This window comes from Microtus oregoni, unplaced genomic scaffold (genome assembly GCF_018167655.1).
Source record: "Microtus oregoni isolate MIOR12 unplaced genomic scaffold, Mior012 000018F_ref0000195, whole genome shotgun sequence".
NCBI lineage: Eukaryota > Metazoa > Chordata > Mammalia > Rodentia > Cricetidae > Microtus > Microtus oregoni.
In genome coordinates, this window is record NW_024543077.1 from 5,862,686 (window position 1) to 5,886,488 (window position 23,803).

General features: G+C 44.0%; 2 protein-coding genes across 2 annotated transcripts in view; one reads left to right on the plus strand and one right to left on the minus strand.

Annotated features, from left to right (window-relative positions):
• LOC121458607 (coiled-coil domain-containing protein 146-like) overlaps positions 1-23,803 on the plus strand; it is a 102,127-nt gene that overhangs the window by 11,311 nt on the left and 67,013 nt on the right. The gene's annotated exons all lie outside the window — the stretch shown is intronic.
• LOC121458608 (fibroleukin) lies at positions 3,615-8,304 on the minus strand. Its single transcript, XM_041667924.1, has 2 exons — positions 7,719-8,304; positions 3,615-5,946 (listed from the first exon to the last, which is right to left on the minus strand). Exons 1-2 carry the CDS (start codon positions 8,302-8,304, stop codon positions 5,240-5,242), a joined length of 1,293 nt encoding a protein of 430 aa, XP_041523858.1. The 3' UTR covers positions 3,615-5,239.

Here is a 23,803-nt window from a genome sequence, read left to right on the forward strand (position 1 = left end):
TCAGCAGCCAAGAACACGGCTGCTCCTCCAGAGGACCTGGTCCAGTTCCTAGCTCCAATGTATTGGCTCACAAACCTCTGTAATTCCAGTCCCAGGAGATCTAATGCACTCTTCTGGCCGTCTGGAGAACTGCATGCAAGTGGTGTATACACACACACACACACACACACACACAGGCAAACACTCCTACACACAAAACATAAATAATTGAAATCTCAAAAAATTTTAAATATTTCCTCCAATGGGAATTTTTTTTATAAAATAACCCTTACTAATACCATTGATTTTCAAGTGAATCGCTTTATAAAATTGTTTTCTTTAATAAATGAAAATAAGAACTTTAGCATTTGCATGAGAAGTCACCAGCTTTCGGATAACTTGCAAAGCGCTTTGTGTTTGAGCAGAATGCCTCTACCAGTGAATCCTGCCACATAACCATGGAGCACGCGGTGTTTGGACAGCATGGGGATTTGTTTGCCCTTTCTGTCAGCGCTATTATAAACGTGACTTAGCTTCAGGAAGACAGTTTTTAAACACTAGGTTAAGTAGGGACATTAACACCCTTGAAAATACATTAATTTAAAACTATCTCCTGTCCAAAAATATTATATAATTGTTTTGATTGGATACAAATGATCTCGGCGCTAACAAGATGTACTGTGGAAATTTCAGAGGAAGAATGAGACTGGGGGTCACCGTGTGAGCTTTTCTGTAGAAAATCAGTCACTTTTTAAGAAATACACCAGGAACGTCAGTATCACTGATATCTCTGATGACTCTCAGCTGCTCTCCAGACTCTGAACGTGGATGCTTCTTGCTCCCTTGGCTTGGAACTTGCTCTTCTCAGATCTTTCTCCTCTTTCTTACTCCTTTCTTCACATCTCTGTTAACATGGAGTCTGTCAGGTCCAGGACCTAAATTATTTTTAGCTCCAGAGTGGAGGCGTGGGAATGAAAATACAACTCACCTAGATATAGCAACGGATGACGAAGATCTTAGCATATTTGCAGAGGGTAATGTGGGGAGCCTTCCTTGGATCCTGGGATTTACTTTCAGGACTGTAGTTCTTTAAAATTCTTAAAGAAAAATAACTTCATTGCCTGAAGGTCCCAGGCAATGAGAGACAAAGACACACGGCCATTTTCTGATCTAGTATAAGAAAGTGAAAGTTGTTTTCTTAGAATTAAGTGGGAATCAAAATGAAACGTCCTGAACTCAGCAAAAAAAAAAAAAGAAAGAAAAAGAAAAAAGAAAAAAAAGAAAAAGAAAAAAAGAAAAGAAAAGAAAAAAGAAAGAAAAAAAACACAACTCTCATAACTATATTGGGAGGGAGTTTTTAGGGATCCTTTATGAAATCCTGAATTTACATCCTGAAAATCATCCAAGTTTATTCTCCAAACAGCTTTTATGTCAAAACGTAAACCAAAGGGGAAGTTCATGAGCATTCTGTTTCCTAGGTAGCAGAGAGAATGACTTGGGTCACATCCACACCCATGCCTGCTCTGTCACTTAGACTGAAAAGCACCTCTTCCCCAGGCGACCGCCTAAATTACAATAGAGGGAGCAGAACGACATTAGCATATCCTTAGGATGGCGGCAGGTTGTGCCTTGCCAGGTTGCTCAGCATTTTGACTGCCATACCGTGTAGGAATATGGCCTGTATAATCCAGCCTCTACAATGTCAGCACAGAGATGTCTCCCCTCTATACCCAGGGCTCGGTTAGAACTGCCTCCTCTAATCCTCACACATGTGGTGCTTGTTGTCAGGAAAATTTCTCCTGGTTTAAACTGGGAGGCAGGGTTACCTGTGTTGCCCAGTGGTACATCTCTATCCTCCAAGGAGACTTTCTGGGACACGTGCAGGTATCTGTTAAATGAATTGAGGCAAACTCCACACAGACTTCTCACCTCCTTTGAGTTTGAAGACATTTCTGGCTTCTCGGCTTCATTAACATAAGCTGCTATTGATATCAGTATGTTAATTAGGTAGGCGAACTATTAGAGCAAACCGCTTCGTGGATAAGTTTTGGTGCAAGTACATATGCCAACAAACTCATCACTTCTAAAATTTACTCTTCTCTGTCACACTGCCTCCAAATCTGTCTATATGTCTTCCTTGGCGCTCTTGCTAAACTGGCAAGGATGTGCAGAGACTTCCCTGCTGTGCGATTTTATGCTTCATAATCAGAGCAGGCCCTTGTGGGTTCTGATGAGCAGGATGGAGAAGCCTGGAGAAATCAAACCATTCCTTCAGCAAAGAAAGCAATGGTGTCTCCCAGGCAGACACACAGAGCCTTGACAGACATTGAGGGAGTGGAGTAGTCTGGGTTCTCCAAGTGTACCTCTTCTCTCATTTCTGGCTCTTCACAGCCGCAGTGAAGACCTTGGCAAGGGTCTGCACCCATCAGGAGAGGAGCGCTAACCCCACCTGTAACATTAATGATGACAAAGGGGAGGGAGAGCTAAACACCACAATGGAAAGCGGGAAATTCCATACCAAGGGTGTGTCCACATATCCTGAAAGGAAATAGATAATGGTGTTCTTCTATCTATCCCTACTGCTTCCTTTTAAAGAAATAATACTCAGTGTTGTTAAAGATTCAGGGATATTATCTAGATCATGTAAATGTGGTTCAACTTTTCAGATAATAATAGGTACATAAATGTCATTTTACAGACAATGTTTCCACATTGAAGGATAGATGTGAAGTTTAAATATTTTATTTTACCAGGCCTTAAAGAGACATGAAACATAACCTTAAATATACATCAATGAAAAGAACTTCAAAACAAGAGTTTATTGTAATTATATGCGTCCATTTTATCTTCAAAACTTTTTGAGGGGTCTGAGGAAACTACTGAAAGTCAAGGACCAGCCCATCCTGGGGTTCAAATGTTTATGTTTTTCATATGCACGCCCTATTCATCAGATACAGGAATATATTTGGTGCGTTACTGCTCATCAGCAAAATGACCTCCTCATTGAGTGACAGGAGAATCAGCCAGATTCCTAGGAAATTACTTTCACTCGGCATTTTAAAGGATAGTAATGTTCAGTAATAAAGTAATAATTAAAATCAATGTTAGTCACCCAAAGGAAACCAAGACTCTAAAAATATATATTAGCAAATGAGCATTGGCATATATTAGTAAATAGTTAAGACAAAGGACTATTTCAATGAACATGTTAAAGATTATCAAAGTCCACAATATATTTTTAAATGACTGACAGAAAACGATTTAAAAAATAAATGTCTGTGTTAAAGAGTTTATTAGAAAACTGTCATAAGAGTTTAATAGAAAAAACATTTTGATCCATCAACTGTGCAAAGATAATCTACATGGGTTCATTGTTATTCACCAAACTTCCCTGAAAAAGACACAGTAAAAACAAGTGTATACTTTGCTTTGCTATGATCAGCCCATTTTTATGACTGAAATTCTTTTTTTTATGACTGAAATTCTTTAGACTTATATATTATATATAGTTATATATGGTAGACAGGATATAAAACATGTATATTATATAATATCAAAATCTTCTTCGCCTTTTTTTTTGTTCTATTTTTTTGAGACAGGGTTTTTCTATAGCTTTGAAGCCTGTTCTAGAACTAGCTATTGTAGACCAGGCTAGAATTGAACTCACAGAGATTCACCTGCCTCTGCCTCCCCAGTGCTGGGATTAAAGGGTGAGGCACCACCTCATCAATTATGTCATTTACATCCAATATTCTACAAAGTAGGTAAGCATCCTTTGGAATCCATAGTTTACACTTTGGTCACTTAATTCAGCATGTATTCACCTTACTCTGGTAATTTAATTGTATTAATAATAGATTAATTTTCATTGTATTTACCTGAAAGCTTCATGTTTCATATTTTTAAAATAATATCTCACACCTCTTAACTATTTTTCAACAATGGCTGCTGCGTATCTGAAAGTTTAAGTAGTAAAGTCAGTAACTGTCCTCCAAAATTGTATTCAAAGACGCTGAATCTTTATGAATGTGTTTTAAAGCTTGGTTAATATATTGAAAACCACACTGAAACGTTAAGACCAAAGTCATCGCTTGCACATTGCATACTGTGCGGTTTCTTCAGATGCCTGACACACACACAGTGCTCACTCGGACCTTTCAAATGTGCATGTGCGGCCGCTTGTCTCCCTCTGCAGAGGTCCTTTTGCACAATGATAAAACGAAACTGCTCCTAAAGCCTTTTGGTGTGATCCCCGGCATTCCACAATTAAGGAATTCTAAAAGCTCCAGGAATTATGATTGACATATATATATTGAATGAAACAAGCAATTGACTATTTAGGGGTAAAATGTATAACATTTGAACTATTTCAAAATTCATCTTAATAAATAAATTTATTCTAGAAAGTCAGCTTCCTAGGAAGTTGATCCCTCAACAATAGTATTGCTTTGGGTATGGGATTGACTTTCAAAGTATTAGATAAACTTTTTTTTCCCTCTACCATGCCTTTCCCCAAGGAAGCCTTACAGTAGCCTAGCACCTTCATTAAAAACTATTGTGCATATGAAGCAGGGGTCAGCAACAATGTAGCTTTTGCATCAGGTTCAAACTGGCTCTAAACAGTGAATGAAGAACCACTAAACCAAAGTCTCCAGGGCGATGTCGTTTCCCAGTGGGGATGGGGAAGGGATACGCTATGCTACCACATTCTAAGGCATTTTGCTGCCACGTTATATATTTCATGAGTATCACATCAATAAATTTAGCTACAAATATTATGACCCTGCTTTGTTTCTGAGAACTAAATGCTTTAAGGTCTTCTTGGCTCAAAGAAAGCACTACAGTTCTTGGCTACAAATACATGAGTAGCTTGGGCCCGAAAAGACTGATGGATTTGCAAATGTGCATGTTTAGCCCTAGTGAAAATGAAAGTTGCTTATGTAGACATTTAGCTTGCTGAATAATTTAGTTTTTTTAATTGTAAAAAATAATAAATCTAGTAGGGAACTTTTAACTAATAAAAATTCAAGGGTTTGCAACTATAATGTATGATTGTCAATACCTCCAGGGCTTTCAAGCATTCATGTACAACAGCAACAAAGTAGTCTTCTTAGATACTTCTAGCTTTGTTTTAAAAGCTGTGAAGTTTAAAAGGAAATGTGTTAGCCACAGCAAAGGAATATAAACTCAGGCCTATGGTAAAGGGCAGAAGGAACTCAATGCCTTTAGACAGGCGCCTGGAGAGATGAACACTAGCAATTTACGGTTTGAAATTCTTGGGTCTCATCATCATCTTGACCTGCTTAAAGGAAGACTTGTAGCCCCCAGGCTGTGCCTGACTTATCCCCGGCCAGGTGCCCCAGAAAATCCCATTGCGGACACCCTTGTATTTCTGGTGATAATATTTGCCATTTAAGTTGGCAGAGAGACAGGCATCAAACCACCAGCCTGAGCTGTAGTAGAGCCCACAGTTCCCAGAGGGATAGCGGTCATTGTCTCTGTCTGGGGTGGTGAAAAACTTGAGGTCGTGGTTGTAATGTTTACTGAAACGTAAGGCGTCTCCTGCTGTGCCGTTGTAGTTACCAATGTGTAATCGGTATTTCAGAAACTCATTGGCCACGTAAAACTGATCGTACAAGGCATACAGTGTGACACCGTTAAAGTCTTCGAGGTCTATTCTCAAAATCATTTCCTTACTCTTGGTCAGCAGATGAATCTTATCATTACCCAGCCAAAACTCTCGGTCAAGGTTTCCAAAGCCGGCTTTGTAGTCTTTCCAGTCCCTGGTGAAGTTGGTACTTCCATCAAGGCGAGCCTGTAGCACCGTCCAGCCTCCCCCCATGGTCTCCATGTCACAGAAGACCTCGAAGCTGCTGTGACTGGGATCCGGTGTAACTCTGTAGGTCTCGCTGCTTCTTTTTCCTATCACGTAGTAGTCAGAACAATCTTTGTATATTAGATGTTGAACTGAAAGAAGGAAGAGAGAAAAACATGGAATTTTGTTAATTACAGCTATGCATCTGAAGAATTCTTAGACTCCAATTTGATAAGTTAGTTATTGGTGATCATGGAACCTGGCTCTGGTACACTCACCTGGACCTGGTTACGGTGAATGCCGTTGCTTGGCAACAGTAGTGAGAACACTAACAGCAAGCAAAGCGAGAGTAGGTGTAAGCAAGGTTTAGGGAGGGCCAACTCCCTCCAGAAACTCAGCCAAGCTCTGTAACATTTCCAAGTTGAATCCACACCTCATCCTGGTGAGGCAGAGTTACTGCCAGCTTGCTTGTATCGCCATTTAGTCTCAAAGAAGAGCAATGATCTCTCCCTCTTGGAACAAGTGGTAGGAGCTAGGACATGGGGTCAAATCCCCCGGCAGAGAGCTTGTTCCCATAACCATGCTTTCCTCTGTCCTGGAGCCGAGATGCGCCCAAGTCTCCTAGGACCACATCCTAGACACAATCAGCAAAGCTGACAGGCTATGTCCCGAGCAAAGCGTCAACCTCCACCGCCATAACTCACTCATGTTTTACCCGACAGCTGTAGAGAGGTTCAGGTTAGGTAAAGGCTTCCCCAATAATATACCAATATTACTCCGGATTTATTACCCAGGATGGGATAGTCAGCCAGCATTTTATAGTTTGATCTCTAGGAAAAGCATCAGGGTGATCAGGTTCAGTGTAATCAGTCAACAGAGTTTTGTCTAGGTCAGATACAAACAACAACTATTTGTTCCCAGTTAATTTTCATGAAGATCTGAGTCAAGTAAAGTAAGTTTAATATAAGGTACTTGTGGGCCACAAAAATCTATTTGTGTCTATGTAGAACTCATAATATTTCATTTCCTAAAAGTTTTAGGAGGAAAGGTAAATAATAGAATATTTTTGTATCATTACAAGTTACCATGCCGTGCCACATCTAATATACACCTTGTGATGTCACCTAAAACATCAGTGTCTACCTGGTGATACGGGTCACTAGTGACAGTGGTCCTTGACGCCATGACCTATCACCTCCAGGAGACTCTCCACTGTCTCACCAACCTCACAGTCAGGATGGGCACCTGACGGAGAGGTGGCCTTCTGGAGCATGGCAGCACCATCAGTAGCAGCCCTGGGAACTCAGGAACGGCAGGAAGCAGTGCTATGCTCACAGCAGGCAGTTAGTCTGTGGTCTTTATAAACAGCATTACCATTAACGAACTGGGACGGTGAGGATGGATATGCCACTCAGTCTTAAACCAAAAGTCTGGCACCCACACGAAGCTGCTTTTGTTCTATGTATAAAATCCCCCGTTCTCACTAGATAGTTGAGAATCAAGCACAGCAGATTGTTTGCAAAAGCATTTCAAAGACCACTTGCTGCGCTGAGAAGCGGCCGCCCACCCCAGACCTGATTTCGGTGCCCTTAGTAAGCACAGCCAAGAACTCTATCCCGAGACACTGAGCAGGCTAAACGCACCAGCCTGGGAGGAGCCTGCTTCTGCTTGTCCGTAGGTCCGTAGGTCGGCTAGCATAGATCTAGAGACTGACGGCAGTGGCAGTGTCTCAATCGATTACGGCTAATAGGATTTTTGTAATTAGATCCTTTACCGCCGCGTCTCGTTTGAGCAAATACTTGTTTCTCCTGCCGTAAGGAACAGCTGAAAGGCTTATTAACTTACTCTCTCGGGTTAATGTTTATGGCCACTATCTCGCTACACAGCTTTCACGAACAAATGTTAAGAACCTCGTTACACCTACCCGGCTGTGACTGGGTGTATTCTTGGCTGGGACACTTGGAGCATTTGCCGTCCAAACTGTTGACCACAAACGTTAGATTGGCCACTTTGTCGTCCACGTAGGTTTCGATGTTGTTCATATTTACAAGATGGAGCGTCTCCAGGCGCCCTTGCAGCCCCTGGATCTCGTCCTTGGCATTCTTCAGCTCTGAAGTCAGTTTGTTCACCTGACTCTCCAGTTCCTGGACTCGGTTGTCCGGGGCCGTCCCTGCTCCCATCCCGCCCGGGGCCCCGTGGTCGTCAGCCTGCAGCTTGCAGTCCTGGCAGGATTTCTTGAGGTTGTTGACAGCTTCCTTGAGGGTCCGCACTTCTTTGAGCACCTCCTCCATGCTACCAAGCTGCCACGGAAGCTGGAGGGTCAGCGTGGGCAGGGTTAGCTGGAAGGGGCACTGGCTCCCCTCGCACTTCCCGCTGCCCTCCAGCCTGGCAGGGCAGGCGGCCTGGGCGCTTGCATCCCCCAGCCCCTCGGTCAGGTTGTGCGCCTGCCCCGCTGCTCTGCAGGCAGCGAGGACAGCAGAGCTCAGCCAGAACCAGCAGGGAAGCCTCATCCTCGAAGTGCCTGCAGCTGCCCTACCCAGCGCTTTAATAGCCGCTGCCGCCTGACTCAGGCTTTCTGTCTTCCCAGAAAAGGGCGGGCACGTTTGCATCACCACTCACAGCCGCCTCACCGGAGTAAAGGGTCCTCGGCAAGTGCTGCTGGCCAAACGCAGTCCAAACCACACACAATAGAATGCATGCCTGCCGTGGGTGGCTCGCATGCTATTCAAGATGCACTAGCTTGGTTTTTAATAAAGCACAAGGAAAGACTTTTGTTTAAAAAGCAATTGTGATACTAATGCTCCAAGTATAGTACTCAATTATACTCACCTCCACCAGCACTAGCGGGAAAAGAGTTTAAAAGTCTAAATTTAGTCCGTGAGTGTCTTCCCACTGAATGGTCTAAAATGGAGAAAATTCTCTTTCCTCGGCAGTTTGAGGCATCAAAAACCTCCTATCCTTGAAGCCTAGACTTTCCGTTAAATTTCTGGTTTTTAATCAGAACAAAGAACATCTCTTATGCAAACTTTTTTCCTTTCCCTTTTTCATCTGTTTGTGAAAGGAAAGAAGACTGTAAGAGGAAAATGAGGCTGTGTGTTTTTTTTTTTTTTTCTCTGACAGCACAGGACATAAACTTGTCAGTGCTTAAAACAGACGAAAATTCACCACAGCCGGCTGCTGTCTTCTTCCTCGTTCTGCCCAAGAGCTGGGGCAGAAGACAGCCCGCTTCCTTTAAGTTAACTGTGCATATTGGCCTCTCAAAAGATTTCTTCCTAAAAAGAATTTTATTGCTTAAAAATTATTTCAACATCACTGACACAGATGAGCCCAAATTCTTTATCTCTACTAGTTATGGTACCCTGTAATCGATCTCTTTTTGTTTAGACCAGGCGCACGGAGCTGGGTGGCCATAAACTCCTTGATCTTCCGGCCTCTTCCTGCTAAATGCTGGAGTCACGGGTGTGCACCACCTCGTCCAGCTCTCATTTATTCCTCTAGCCAGATTTCCTAAGACTTTTCTTTACTCTTAATTCTAGCTACACTACCCTGTTCCACTTCTCAGGACACGGCAGCCTCACACTCTGTGTCTGAGACTGTGTTTACTTCTGGATATTCAGAGGTCCTGGGCACCAGGCCCGGCACTACCCCCAGCTGGACATATGACCATGAGCTTTGCTGAGCCCCCGTTCCTGTTACAGAGCGAGAGGAATTTATGTGTTCAGTTTCTTTCCTTTTCATTCTATTTGATATGTTCAAGCCAATTTTCAACAAAGTTTAACTCCCCCTAAAAAATAGCTCATGTCATTTCACCCTCCTCATCCCCTCAAGTTATGACACTCCCTTATCGCAAGGGAGAAACAAATAAATGGGTGATTTTAAAGAGGAAGAAAAATGTATTAAAGATTACTTTGTAAAGCGGGCCTATATAGGATGAGATTCTGACTTATTAATAAGCTAGAACACGAATCTGTGTCTACCAGCCAAGAACTTATTCTAACCATTGTGTAGTCAACACCATGCCACAAAATGCGTGCCAACACCTCGTTCAGCTATCCATTTGTTCATCATGAGTATTCTCATGATACTCTCCAAATACACAGCACCCTTCTGAGTACTTGGGCTACACTAATAAATCAAAACAACAACAACAAAAAAAAACCAAAATCACCTTCCCCTTTTCAAAGATCCTGAAGCCTCCTGTTTTCTTCCTGTCTTCTCCCAGCGTGCACTTAGACTTTCTAATGACATCCTAAACATTTCCCTTCCTAAACGTGACGAAAGCACAGCTTTCTGACCCTTGGCATGGCTCATCGTCCATCTGTTCGGATGAGGAATTCCTCTCTGGGCTTTTCAGATGACTGGTTCTCAACATACCATCATCCAAGGCCTCATGTCATATCTCTACCTAAGAAGCTTGTGTGCCTTTGGCCCCAGAGGCCCCTTAAAATTCTCAAAGTCAAAGTAGGAAGTCACTTTGTCAGTTTTCTTGGCACTGATGTGTGATTTTTAGGATTCTCGACTTAAAAAAAAAAAATCATTGTTCCCAAATGGATGTGGTGACATTCCCCTCTAATCTCCACACTTAGGGGGCTGAGGCAGGAAGATCGTGAATTCAAGGCGAGTCTGAGCTACAGCAAGACTCTGTCTCAAAACGGAGCAAATTACCAGTCCCTGATGACAAGGCAGACACGAAGTAACTATCCCAAGAGTGAGGCTCAGTCCCCCCTGGAGTCTGTGGCTGTGCTGGGGCAGAGGCTGTGCCCCAGCTGTGCCAGACTCTCTCACAGACACCGTCTCCCTGTGACCACCTGCCCACGAAGCTAAGCACAGAGAGGACTCAAGCGGGTCTGACCCAAAGTCTGTGTCCTTTCTCCTGTGCGGCACAGAGAGAAGAAGGGAACCCTAATGAGAACAGCCTGCAGCTGGGATCAGCTGGGAGCCAGGCGAGGTTTCTGAGCAAAGAAATAGATTCCTCCTCTTCTGGGATCATTTTAAGGTTTCTTTGTCCTTCCTTCCTTCCTTCCTTCCTTCCTTCTTCCCTTCTTCCCTCCCTCCCTCTCTTTTGAGAGGAGGGGAACTGTTATTTATTGACAACCTCAAATGCTAATGTACTAGTGTTATTCTTTCTTGTCTGCGGGGTTAGAGAGTGGAGATGTTGTGAGACACACGGCGGTGCAGGGTTAGGAAGGAGACACAGACACACGGCGGTCCCACGCGGGTGCACTTTAATGGGGGTGGGGGGTAACAACAGGTGAGGGACGGATGTACAGAGGGGATGTACAGAAGGGGAGAGAGAGCCGCTTGAGGCGACCCTCGCTTTTAACGGGGAATGCAAGGACAGCTGGGAGAAATGTATCTGTAGTCCAGGGGAATGCTGGGAGCTGTAGTCTCCAAAAGGAACAACAACTAGCCTCCTTGATTGCTGTAAAGAAAATTTTCCACAAATTTAACAGCTTGTGGCAACATGAGTTTTCTCTCAGTTTTGAAAGTCAAAGGTGTAAAGTTAGCATGTTTTTGTTCTGAGAAACCGCCACACTGATTTCCAAAGCTGCTGTACAAGTTTGTGCTCCCACCAGCAGTGGAGGAGTGCTCCCCTTGCCCCACATGATCGCCAGCACAGGCTGTCAGCAGTGGAGGAGTGCTCCCCTGAGTGCTCCCCTTACCCCACATGAGTGCCAGCATAGGCTGTCAGCAGCGGAGGAGTGCTCCCCTGAGTGCTCCCCTTACCCCATATGATCGCCAGCATAGGTTGTCAGCAGCGGAGGAGTGCTCCCCTGAGTGCTCCCTCTATCCCACATGAGTGCCAGCATAGGCTGTCAGCAGCGGAGGAGTGCTTCCCTGAGTGCTCCCCTTACCCCACATGATCGCCAGCATAGGTTGTCAGCAGCGGAGGAGTGCTCCCCTGAGTGCTCCCCTTACCCCACATGAGTGCCAGCATAGGCTGTCAGCAGCGGAGGAGTGCTCCCCTGAGTGCTCCCTCTATCTCACATGATCGCCAGCATAGGCTGTCAGCAGCGGAGGAGTGCTCCCCTGAGTGCTCCCTCTATCCCACATGAGTGTCAGCATAGGCTGTCAGCAGCGGAGGAGTGCTCCCCTGAGTGCTCCCTCTATCTCACATGATCGCCAGCATAGGCTGTCAGCAGCGGATGAGTGCTCCCCTGAGTGCTCCCTCTATCCCACATGAGTGCCAGCATAGGCTGTCAGCAGCGGAGGAGTGCTCCCCTGAGTGCTCCCCTTACCCCACATGATCGCCAGCATAGGTTGTCAGCAGCGGAGGAGTGCTCCCCTGAGTGCTCCCCTTACCCCACATGAGTGCCAGCATAGGCTGTCAGCAGCGGCGGAGTGCTCCCCTGAGTGCTCCCTCTATTTCACATGATCGCCAGCATAGGCTGTCAGCAGCGGATGAGTGCTCCCCTGAGTGCTCCCTCTATCCCACATGAGTGCCAGCATAGGCTGTCAGCAGCGGAGGAGTGCTCCCCTGAGTGCTCCCCTTACCCCACATGAGTGCCAGCATAGGCTGTCAGCAGTGGAGGAGTGCTCCCCTGAGTGCTCCCCTTACCCCACATGAGTGTCAGCATAAGCAGTCATCAAACAAAGCATTTTCAGGTTTCTGAACAACAACAACAAAAAGTATAGGCTAGAAACAGCCAAAGATTTGCCATTCAATAGCCTACTATTGAATAGCCTACTATTGAATAGCCTACACACACATTCATATAACCTGAATCTCAGGTTAGATGTTAACAAAACTGGAATACTCCACAGGACCTCGAGATTTTCCTTAGCCAGCATGTATCACCACAATGCCTTCTAAACTCTACACCAAACCACGACACTTGGAGACTCTAGAAGATCCATGGGCCATGGCGTCTCATTTTGTTGTCATCCAGGTAAATTTCCAGAGACTTAGAAAAGTTGATGTCACCAATACTGAAGAAACAAGAAAGACGTATGTCTTATGTTGGAGATTAATATTAGTTTCTTTTTATATCCTTAAAAGAAGACAAACAATAAAATATATTAAGGAAATTACCAGCAGTGAAGTGTGGTCTCCCCCCCCCCCCATTTCCTGTTAGTTCTGGTAGTTGCATCCTAAAGCCGTGACAAGAGCTGAGTTAGCAAACGTGGTGTTGAACCAGTGCCTTGAAGTTTAGGGTTCCAAAGTATAACTTTGTTTTTGTTGTGTTTCTCTTTAAAGACACCTTATTGAGCTTATATTGTTGATGGACTCATGGCTAAGGGAGAGAACTATATGATAAACTCCCGACAGAAGCTTCCAGCATTCCTTATACTCTCCATCAGCAGGCCACACACAGCCCTTCAGCACCCTGCCATCAGCAAAACCCACACAAGGGTTAAGAGCACGGCGTTGTTGTCCTTCGCTTGAGCTAGGAATAGTGAATTAGGCCGCAGCAGCATCGACAAGAAATGTGCTTCTCTGTGTGCCCTAGGAGACCCCATAGCCTCTAGAGCAGCTTTAGTGGAGATCTGAAACGCCCTGTGTTATCTGGTTGATCCTCAGACTGGTGCTTTTGGGATGATGTGGGCAGCCCTGGGCAAAGGTCTGTCTTCGAGTGATGGAAGGTTTGCTGTTGAAGGGGATCGTGGGACCCCAAGCTTTTCACTTCCTCTTTCTTTTCCAGCTATCAATAAAGGGAGTGAAGCCCCAAAATGTCAAGTTGATTGTCTCAGGGATTCATCATAGTTATGGAACACCAACTAACAAGTTGCAAATAAATTTTATTTATTTTTTATGTGTTATGAGTGTTCTGCCTGCATGTGTGTCTGTGCACGAGCGTACCTGATGCCCTTGGAGGCCAGAAGTGAGCATCAGATCCCCTGGAACTGGAGTTATGGATGGTGTGAGCCTCCCTGTGGGTGCTGGGAATGGAACCCAGGTCCCCTGGAAGAGCAGCCACTGCTCTTAACCACTGAGTCACACCCTAGTCTCACAAGTAAATTTTGGTGAGTGGGCAAGCCTTCAAAGGCGGGAATCCATGAATAAGTAAGGACTATACATATTTATGAGATACATGACTTTAAATTTTTGGGAAGTTCTTTACATTTTAAATTGAGGTGATTATATTGGTTTTACCTGTTTCATCACTTGCATTCCTTAGGGGCTTATTTTGTCTACATTTGGCATTTTGAATAATATATTAATACTAATTTACATAGTATATAATATAGGCACATTGTATGTTACAGACAATATGCAATGTGTTTGTTATATAATCTGTGTGACATCAATTGTAGACTTTAGTTTAAAATATTATTTCAGTTTTTTAGTTCATTGCTTAGTTTGGAAAAATGAAAATCCCGAACTAATTCTGTACCAGTGTATAATTTATGCAACATAAACCTTTAATAAGTTGGAAAGGCCACGCCCACCGTTGCTGATAGCTAAGGAAATACCTAAACTCGAATAGATAATGTTCGTCTAATAATTAGTGTTGAAACAGATTGATGGAGCCCTCTGCAGTCCTTCCCTGGGAGTCGTTTTTAAATGTTCGGTTCTGACATGAAGCATTGAGGGCTCCGCTTCTGCCTTGATGTTATCTGTGATGGGGCGATTTCCTGTTACCTAGGGTGGTGGAGAAGAGGGGCCACTGGTGATGTCCTCAAAAGCTGTAAGCAGCCCAGCTCTCAGCTCCTCTCAGCCCCCCTCTGCTCCCTATTTAACACGGAATTGTTCTGATGTTTGTGTGTGTGAGGGTGTGCATCTCCACAGCGGAGGCAAAGCACTCACAGTGGTAGGTGATGGAGCAGACACAAGTTTTATCGGCCACATAGAATTTTAAAGTAAATATTCAATTTGTTACTGTGATCGTCTCAAAAGATAACAAGAAGGGGAAGAGCCTCAGTGAGGCACCTTCTGCTGACTCTCGGGCCCTTAGGCAGTTAGAGCTTGACGCTGTCTTCTGACATGTGGAGGGCAGAGGAGAGATCTGTGATGTCCTTTAGAGGCGCAGTGTTTGTGATTCTGAATGTTAGCCCAATCACCTATTCAACAAAAATGAGGAAGGCCTGTGGATTTGTCCTGGTCACCCCCTCCACTTGCACCAGGCTCTGCACCAATCTTGGAGATAATAAGGACTTTGAGAAATAGGACAAAACAAATGAAAATGGACTCGGTGCTGATTTCACGGGGTGGGGACTTGAAGTTGGGAGCAATTATTTTCAAGCTTAGTCAACCTTGAGCAAAAGTTATTTGACTCTATGTCCTTTCACTGAGTCCACCTTCCCTGTATGCCTCTGGTCCCACCCACTCTGTCATTGGCTTGGCCTGTGTGTGTGTGTGTGTGTGTGTGTGAGAGAGAGAGAGAGAGAGAGAGAGAGAGAGAGAGAGAGAGAGACAGAGAGACAGAGACAGAGAGAGAGGAAGGGGGAATATGCACAGGTGAATGCAGGTACTCTTGGAATCCAGAAGACACGATCCAGACTAACCCCCTGGAGCTGGAGTTACAGGTACTAGTTAGTCACCTGTTGTGGGTGCTGGGCACTGAACTCGGGTCCTCTGCAGGAGCGGTATATGCTAATCTTACCCACTGTGCCAGCCCAGTTATTTTTGCTATTGTTTGTTTGAGAGAGAGAGAGAGAGAGAGAGAGAGAGAGGAGCGAGAGGGTTTTTCTATGTAGAGCAGGCCATCCTTGAACTCACAGAGATCCACCTGCCTTGGGCTCCTGAGCATGGGGATCAAAGGGTTTGGCTATTTTATTTTTTCTGTTTTCCCATGAAATGGAAAATTTTAGAATTGTTTTCCAGTAAGACAGACCACAAGGTTGATAGCAGCAGGTGTTTATAGTTGTCACCGGGTCAGATTCCGATTGCCTGAGCAGAACCCCGTTCAGTCCTGCACTAGCCTCCCCAGGCACCCAAACCTCTCCATGGCAAAGCAGAAGGAACGTGGTTAGAGAAGGGCTTTAGAATGAGGGTACTTGGAAGGGCCGCTTCCCATGTGAAGAGCACGTCAAAGCTCTACGTGTGTGACCGGGAGATTCTGCAGAACACACAGGCACAGCTGCATGCAAGACCCCATCTCAAAAACAAAAAAGGGTTGAGTTTTAAGGACACTGATTTTCTTGGCTTGGAGTTATGTTTTATCTTTTTATCTCTACTGTTTTTCTTTTTGTTCTTACATTTTGGGAGTCTTCACTTCTGCATCAGGTGAAAGTAAAGAGGAACAGTTGCTTTTAGCAAATAAAAGGCATGTGTGTGTGTGGGGGGGGGGGGACCTCTCCTCTGGCCTGGCGTGGTAGGCCACGTAGGTTGCTCCTCACTGCGCCACAAATAGCCAGCAAGTGATGTTCATTATGCGGTCTGTCTTTTCTAATTTCTCCTCCCGCTCCCACCCAGACACAGCAGACAGAGACACCAGGGAATGGAATGAAGCTGACCCCAAAGGGATGAAGAAATGGTATAAAGATGGCAGAGAAACAGAAGCAGGAAGCACAGGGAATGGGAGGGAAATAGGATGGGAGGAACTTTATTATGCCCTTTTGTTTGATGAAGATATTAAATCCATACAGAAAGTGAGTTTTTCAGAACACGTAAGGAGTGAAGAGGACTAGGAAATGTGACTAGAATCAGAACCTTGGGGCATCAAGTACAAATGTCCCCTCCATTGTGACGGCGGCGGCCAGTCTCAGTGATAACTGTTTTGGCTCATGTGATGCCATTGACCAAGTTAAATAAACTTCCAGGGTGTCCAGGTTCCAAAGGGCTCGGCTTCACAACAGACACAATCCCCGGATGCTGAAAGGCATACCGTTGTGAAACTGTTGGATGTCACAGGGAAAATTAACCTTCTACAGAAATAGGGTTTCTTCACATTTAAATTAAGTGCAGTGCTTCTGAGATCCGAGAAGGTGATGCAATTTCTATACATCTTTCAAAAATAATCGAGAGCTCTTAAACGTGCTAGTCACATACTTCTCTGATCAGAAGCTCAGTTTCACCGGTCTGTACTGACTGTGTCTAAAGTATTTTCCCATTGGTCTTTTCTTACACTAAAAAATTTCCATGCACAATATTTTGATCCTTTTCTTTACCCTCCCTCAACTCCCCCAAGATCCTCCCTATCTCTCTACCTACGCAACTTTCTTAAAAACAAAAAGCAAAACCAACAAACAACAACAAAACGAAGTTTTAAAAAGAAAGTAACAAAACGGTACACACAGTACATAAAAATCATGGAGTTCATTTTGTGTTGGCCAGTACAGCCCGGGGAAGGGTCTGACCTCAGGGCTGATGTACATTCAGCACACTCCACTGGAGAAAACTGATTGCCCTCTCCCAAAAGGTATCCATTGCAAATAGCGTCTCGGTTAGGGGTCTCCCCTCAGCGCTGGGAGTCTGCTAGGCCAGTGCGCGCTGCCCCAGTCTCTGAGTTTGCTTGGGCTCAGTGCCTGTTGTGTTTGGAAGACCGTGTTTCCTGTTCTGGTCTGCGCACCTCCTACTGTGTGTAGATCCCGGAGTCTGCGGAGGCCTGGGCGCGCTGTCCCAGTCTTTGAATTTGCATGGGTTCTATCCCTGTTGTGTCTGGAAGATAGTGTTTGCTGTTATGGTCTGTGCACCTGCTGTTGTGTGTAGATCCTGGAGTCTGCCTGGGCGCCGGGACTGATAGAAAATCCCACCCGGAGCCGAGTGCTCCAGAGCCCAGTGCTCCAGCGCCTCTCACCCCACCCTCTTCACGTAGCCATTGTGGGTCTCCACGCTAACTATAGCTGCCGTTAAAGGCTTCTCTGGAGGGCCAATCATTCGCATTCACGGTCCACAGGCAGAGCGATTCATCATTAGGAGCCATCTTTTTTTCTTTTCTTTTCTTTTTTTTTTTTTTTTGTTATCTACATTGAGCATAATAGCGGATTTCCCCTAGGGCCCCTGACCCAAGTAATCCGAGGTTCTCGGCCACGTTAGCAGAGCCAGGTGCGGGTTCTACCTCATGGGGTGAGTCTTGGATACAATCAGAAATTGGCTCCTTCCAGCACATGGGTTCCCTGGTCAAGCGTGGTGACAAGTGCCTTTACCAGCTGAGCCATACGGCTGGCCTCCTGTGCGCTTTCACAAACACGCAGAAAACACAAAAGTGCTCGGTACCGCAAAGGAGAGGTAGGAGGGAAGGGAAATGTGGGAAGTGAGTGGGGGGAGATGGGAGAGGGGTGTGGGAGGTGGGGGAGGTCGGAGGTGGGGGGGAGATGGGAGAGGGGTGTGGGAGGTGGGGGAGGTGGGAGGTGGAGGGTAGATGGGAGAGGGATGTGGGAGGTGGGGGGGAGATGGGTGTGCCAGTCAGAGTTCTCCTACTCTCTTTGTTCTGGGGAAGCTCACCGTTTTAATTACCATTGGTATAGAATGCCTAAGGCCCGTCGGGTGCACTCACACTGCTTCCCACCATCACACAGTTCATCTCCAGGTCTCCTCTGCGTCTCAACTGAAATTCCACATCTCAGGATATATAACAGGTTAACTTCCTGTTCTTCATTCTCCCAAGCATCAAATAGCCATGACCCTTACATAATTGCAACTGTATAATAATATTTACAATTGTGTCTAGCTTACTTCATTTAACATAATGTCATCATATTCTATCATATGTATGATATATACATATATGTCTTCATATATGTAGTTGGTGGTATCTGAGTTTTGTTTTTATGAAAGCTGAATGATACTATATTGTGCATCTCCAATCTTTTGTGTTTAGATTTTTTTTTTCCCTTTGGATTTTCGAGACAGGGTTTCTTTCTCTGTGAAACTTTGGAGCCTGTCCTGGAACTAGCTCTTGTAGACCAGGCTGGCCTCAAACTCACAGAGATCCACCTGTCTCTACCTCCTGAGTGCTGGGATTAAAGTGTATACCACCACTGCCCAGCTGTGCTTAGACTCTGTTAAAATTAATTTCTGTTAATATTTGCACACACTTATCTGTGTGCACTGGATATTAATCACCATGGGGTAATTAACATATTCATCACCTTAAAGTTTTCATTGTTTTGTGAATCTTTCTTTGCAGCCAGGTCTGGTGGTTGCTGTGACAACAGCACTCAGGAGGAAGAAGTATGGGGGTCATGAGCTTGAGACCACCCTGAGCAAAAGAGCAAAATTCTGTCTTGGAGAGAGGGAGGAAGAGAGGGAGGACAGACGGACAGACAGACAAGGACGGAGGGAGGGAGCCTTCAGTCTGGGTTGTGCAATGCATTGCCATTCATTGTATTCACCCAGCTTATAGGTTCTTCTAAAAATCTTTGTTGAGACTTACTAATTGTACATCTTAATGGGGTTCATCATGGCTCTTCTGCCCGTGTGTACAGGGCACACTAATCTAACCACAGTTTTCCCATTCTCTGCCCATCTTCAAGCCCCAACTCTCTAGCAATTACTATGCTACTTGCTGTCAACATTGTTTTTAGCTCCAGCACTTGAAATGGTCAGTGAGGTACTGGGTTGTCTCGGTCAAGCTTGTCTGTCTTAAGAATATTTATCACATTATCTGATTATCTGCTGATGGGCACCTAGGCAGAAGTCTCTGTTGACTGCCCTGAATAGCGCTGCAATAAACATTGCCACACAAGTATCTCCTTGGTATGCTGATGTCATTTCCTGTAGCTGGAAACCGGGGTAACCTTTGGATACTTAGTTTCTCTTCCTGGTGCCATAATAAAATACTCCCACAACGGGAGCTTAAAGGAGACACAGCTTATTCATTCTGACTCAGTGTTCAGGGTCATACAGTCCCTCATATAGGGAATCAGCGCAGCGGAAGCTGGGAGCAGCTGGCCACACAGCACTCACAGGCAGGAAGCAGAGGGGAATGACACTGTTGCTCAGCTTCCTCCCCCTCCAGGATGGCTGCCAAAGAGGAGTAGCCCTCCCAGCGGACTTGCTGGGGGCCCATTTCCCAGATGATCCCATTTGTCACACTGAGTTCTCAGACATATTCTAGTTTGATCACGTGGAAGCCGGACAGATTTTTAGTTTTTGAGGGCCTCCTGTGCTTTTCCTTTTCACCGTGGTGAACACATAATAGTTCATCTCCTTTGAATCCCCTAACATTTGCCGTTAGATTTTGTTTTGCGTTCCCTGATGTTTAATGATATCGAGGACCTTTGCATATATTCATTTTTTGAGAAGTATATATTCAAACTGCCTGCTCAGTTTTATTGGATCATGTGTTTTTGTTGCTCCTTTAGTATCTTCTATATTCTGGATGTTGACCATCTATCCGATGAGTGTTGTAAACATTTCCTACCGCTCTATAGCTCATCACCACTCTGTAGACTGTTTCCTTTACAATGCATTTTTAACTTGGAGTAACCCAACTTCAAGTCTTGCTTTTGTTTCCTGCTTTTGTGGGGATAGGGGAAGGGCTGCTTACCCAGAAAAATCATTGGAGCAGCATCTTTAAATGTCTCTCCTGGTTTCTTCCAGTAGTTTCAGGGCTTGCGTTAAGTTTCTATCTGTTCCGAATGGGCTTCTTATAGGGGTACCGAGATTCTGTACAGAAGTGCTTGATAGAGACCAGTCTCAGCCTTCTGAATGGAGAATTTACCCATTTAGTGAGCGACAGGCCTTGGCGTTCTTTTCTCTTTTAAAAGCATACTGTTGTGATTAAGACTGCTCAGACCCTTAGTGTACAATCGTATGTTCAAGTCTCTACTTTTAACGCTTTTGTATATAGTATATAGTCAGAAGTAAAATTTTTAGTTAATATAGTGATCCCAAGTTTTATTTAAGAAAACCTACCATACTACCACACTGCTTCCACAATTGATTGGCTCATTAGTATTCGTCTGTGGCTGCGTGTGAATGGGTGGACGTGCACACGGAAGTGGATGTTGATATCACGTGTTCTCTGCATTGGTTTTGAGCTTCTCTCACCAGCTGGCTAGACTGAATTTTACGGAGGTGCTGGGGATCTTAACTCAGGTCTTGATGCTTTTTCGGAAGGCACTTGAGCAATGGTGCCTTCTCTCTGGTCAAATGTGTGTTTCAGTACAGTGTTGATGATGGCATTGTTTTCCGCTTTAGCTTCAAATAACACATTTTATTATTTATTGAATTATTCGTAAGCGAGGTGTGGTGACAGGCCCGCTAGTTTCCACACTGATGTTCCTCTCGTCATCATACAGTGTAAATAAGCATCGCATGCGTCTTAACACACCTTAAATCTAAAGAGGGAGTTCACAGGTTTTTACATTTCCAGTAATTCATAAATTTTGTACTGAAAAATCTCAGTGAATAATTTGAGAGTTTTCTTCTTTTTGATATATTTTAAATGGTTATCAAACTACAGGAATAACATTTATTTGTATTATTTAGTAGAAGGCATTTGTCTAGGTACAGCTCAGTTCTTTGTTCTTCCTAGGTCGTTTTCTTGTTTAAATACCTTGTAAATATTTCCTGAATTCCTTCTGTACAGTGATCATGAGGACCCTTTCATACTCTGTTATTAATAGGAATCTTTTTAGATTTCCTTAATTTCGTAGGTGCTGGCTGACTGAAATTGGCCTGTGAAATAGTAAATTATCAGTGCTTGGCCCCCAAACCTCCACAGTAGCGCAATAACACAGCAAAGTGACTTAGCCTCTTCCTTCTCATAGCCACGGCTTTTTACACAGCAAACTCCTATTTTACAATGACCCCGCTGCTTCTTTCAGGGGGAGGTTCTATTTGTAGACAGGAATCTGTCGACTAGAGATATTTGTTGCTGCTAGATTGACTTGCTTCTTTGCTTTTCAGCAGAAAGAACTGGATAGGATAAATATTTTAGGATAAAACACATTATATTACTATAAATTCTAAGTCATTCTTCTAGATGGATCTTTTTATCCACCTACACCCCATTTTATGATTACCCTGCTTTAATTACTCATTCAGCCGCCCACAGTGGGGCATCATTGTTTCAGAATAACTACCAGCAAGGTGGCTATAGAAAACAGGCATGTGTCTCTTCCTTAGGGAACGACCCAGACATGGTTCCTACTAGAATTGCAAAGGTCTCTGCACCGACTCGAAACACTTATGCTCACATTTTTAAAATCTCAGTGACAGTGATCACTTTTAAATTTTGTAGTTAACCTATTGTGTTATACATTATACCCGTAAAACAGAAAGTATTGTACGAATTAAGCTTCTGCATGAAGCTCATCCGTCCTGGTCCCCGCATCTCCTTTTGTAACTATGCTCAGGGCTTTCTTTCTTTCTTTCTTTCTTTCTTTCTTTCTTTCTTTCACATTTGTAGATGCCTTTCTGTTATTCACAAGATAGCTTCGGAATTTTACAGTTTCCTTGTAATTGATATTTTTATTCATAAGACCATTCAATGCCTTTGTCTGCTGTTTCCTCTCCCACCTTTTATTATATCTAAAATTAATTAGATGACCTCTCCTTCAGGAGACCCTGTGCATCCCTAGTGGTCCTCACACCGCTCCCCTCGGGAGCCACTTTCTCTGCCTTGTGTCATCTCCACGACACCGCAAGGTTATTCATTCCTGTGCTTTTCTGTCCCACAGAGTAGAATTGCGGTCAAGTCTCCAAAAAACTTCTCACCAACTCTGTGATCCCACTCAGGGTTTTGAACCACCCTTTGAGTTTTCTTCGTATAAATTTTGGGTTATAATGCCAATTTCATAAAGATTTTATAAGTATTGAATATGTGGACAGCTCACAGCATAATAAGATATACAGCAATGTATCGGTAAATAAAATGTTGATCACTTTAAACAATATGTAAGAGGTGAGGCTCCATAATTTTTATGTTTGTATTCATTTCCTAAATATTTATTAAATCCGCGTTCACTATTCATTTAGTTGGTGAATATTCAGGAATAGTATTTCTGAAGCACTTGTTTACATTGTTGCTCATCTTTACTGAACAGGAATTTGAGTCCACATGGATTAGGCCTTAGTGGGCAGTGGAGGGGAAACAGGCATGGTCCCAACCTCAACAGGATTTTCCATCTTCTGTCCTACCAAAAGTCATTTCGAAGCCAGCAGTTCTGCTCTGAAAAGTCCCCTTTGGTGTCCCCAGGTCATGGGTGTTTGACACCTGAAAAGGATGATGTCATGTGACTGCCTTACTATTTCCTATTTTATTCAACCTCTGCTAAAGTGAAGACTGCTAGGGTAATTGTCCAGACTTCTCTGCACTTCCCTGACGAGCTACCGTTTGCTTCTAAAATCCATAAACGATAGCACCCAAAGGCTCGTCCGCTCCAAGGATAACATTTGCAATGGAGAAAAGTTTTATGTCAGCTGAATGTTTCCTGTTTTTCAGCCCCAACAAAACTTAGCTAACACATCTGCCCCCCACCCCCACCCCGTGTCTTTATAACCCTTTTGAGGTTTTTCCATTGTTCTATGCTGTACGTTTTATTCCACTGGAACTAAACAACAAGGTCCACATCAAAAACTATGTTAAATATAAGTATATATAACTCTTTAAATGTTATATAACTAATTTAAATTATAAAATGTTACTTATAACATTTTGTTCATCAACAAAGTTTCAGGTTTAGGTTTGTGATTGTTTTTCATAAAGTTATAGGAAAGCAACAAGAAAATCTCTGCAAGTGTAAAGTGTTAGATCTGAAGCCTGGGGAGATGCAGTCATATGGCCTTATCCTCAGGTAGGTCCAGCAATGAGCAAGGGAGACAAGGACAATCCTAAGGAATCGCCCCCCCAAAACTCCCATGCCAGTTTTAGAAACTGGACCCCTTTTGAATGACATTTTAAAGGTAAGTGGGTGGGTGGATGGGTGGGTAGACGAATGGTTCCAATATCAACTATCTACATGGTCCAAAAGAATAACCAAGTGATAGGAATGACCCGAGACTTAGTACATGGTACATAAGCTGAACAAAAGGGGCAGCCTGTGTTCCTTATAAATGGGCAGCCTCATCCAGCTCCCACAAAGTCATTTTCTTTTAAGTAGCAATTGTTATGATATTGAAATGTGAACCTAGCATCATCAAACTTAATACAATTTTCACTTACAGCTGAAAACTCA

Coding starts and splice junctions, on each gene's coding strand:
- LOC121458608 (XM_041667924.1), bottom strand. CDS start 8,304: ATGAGGCTTCCCTGCTGGTTCTGGCTGAGCTCTGCTGTCCTCGCTGCC. Junction 5,947..7,718: donor ATACACCCAGTCACAGCCGG/GTAGGTGTAACG, acceptor TCCTTCTTTCAG/TTCAACATCTAATATACAAA.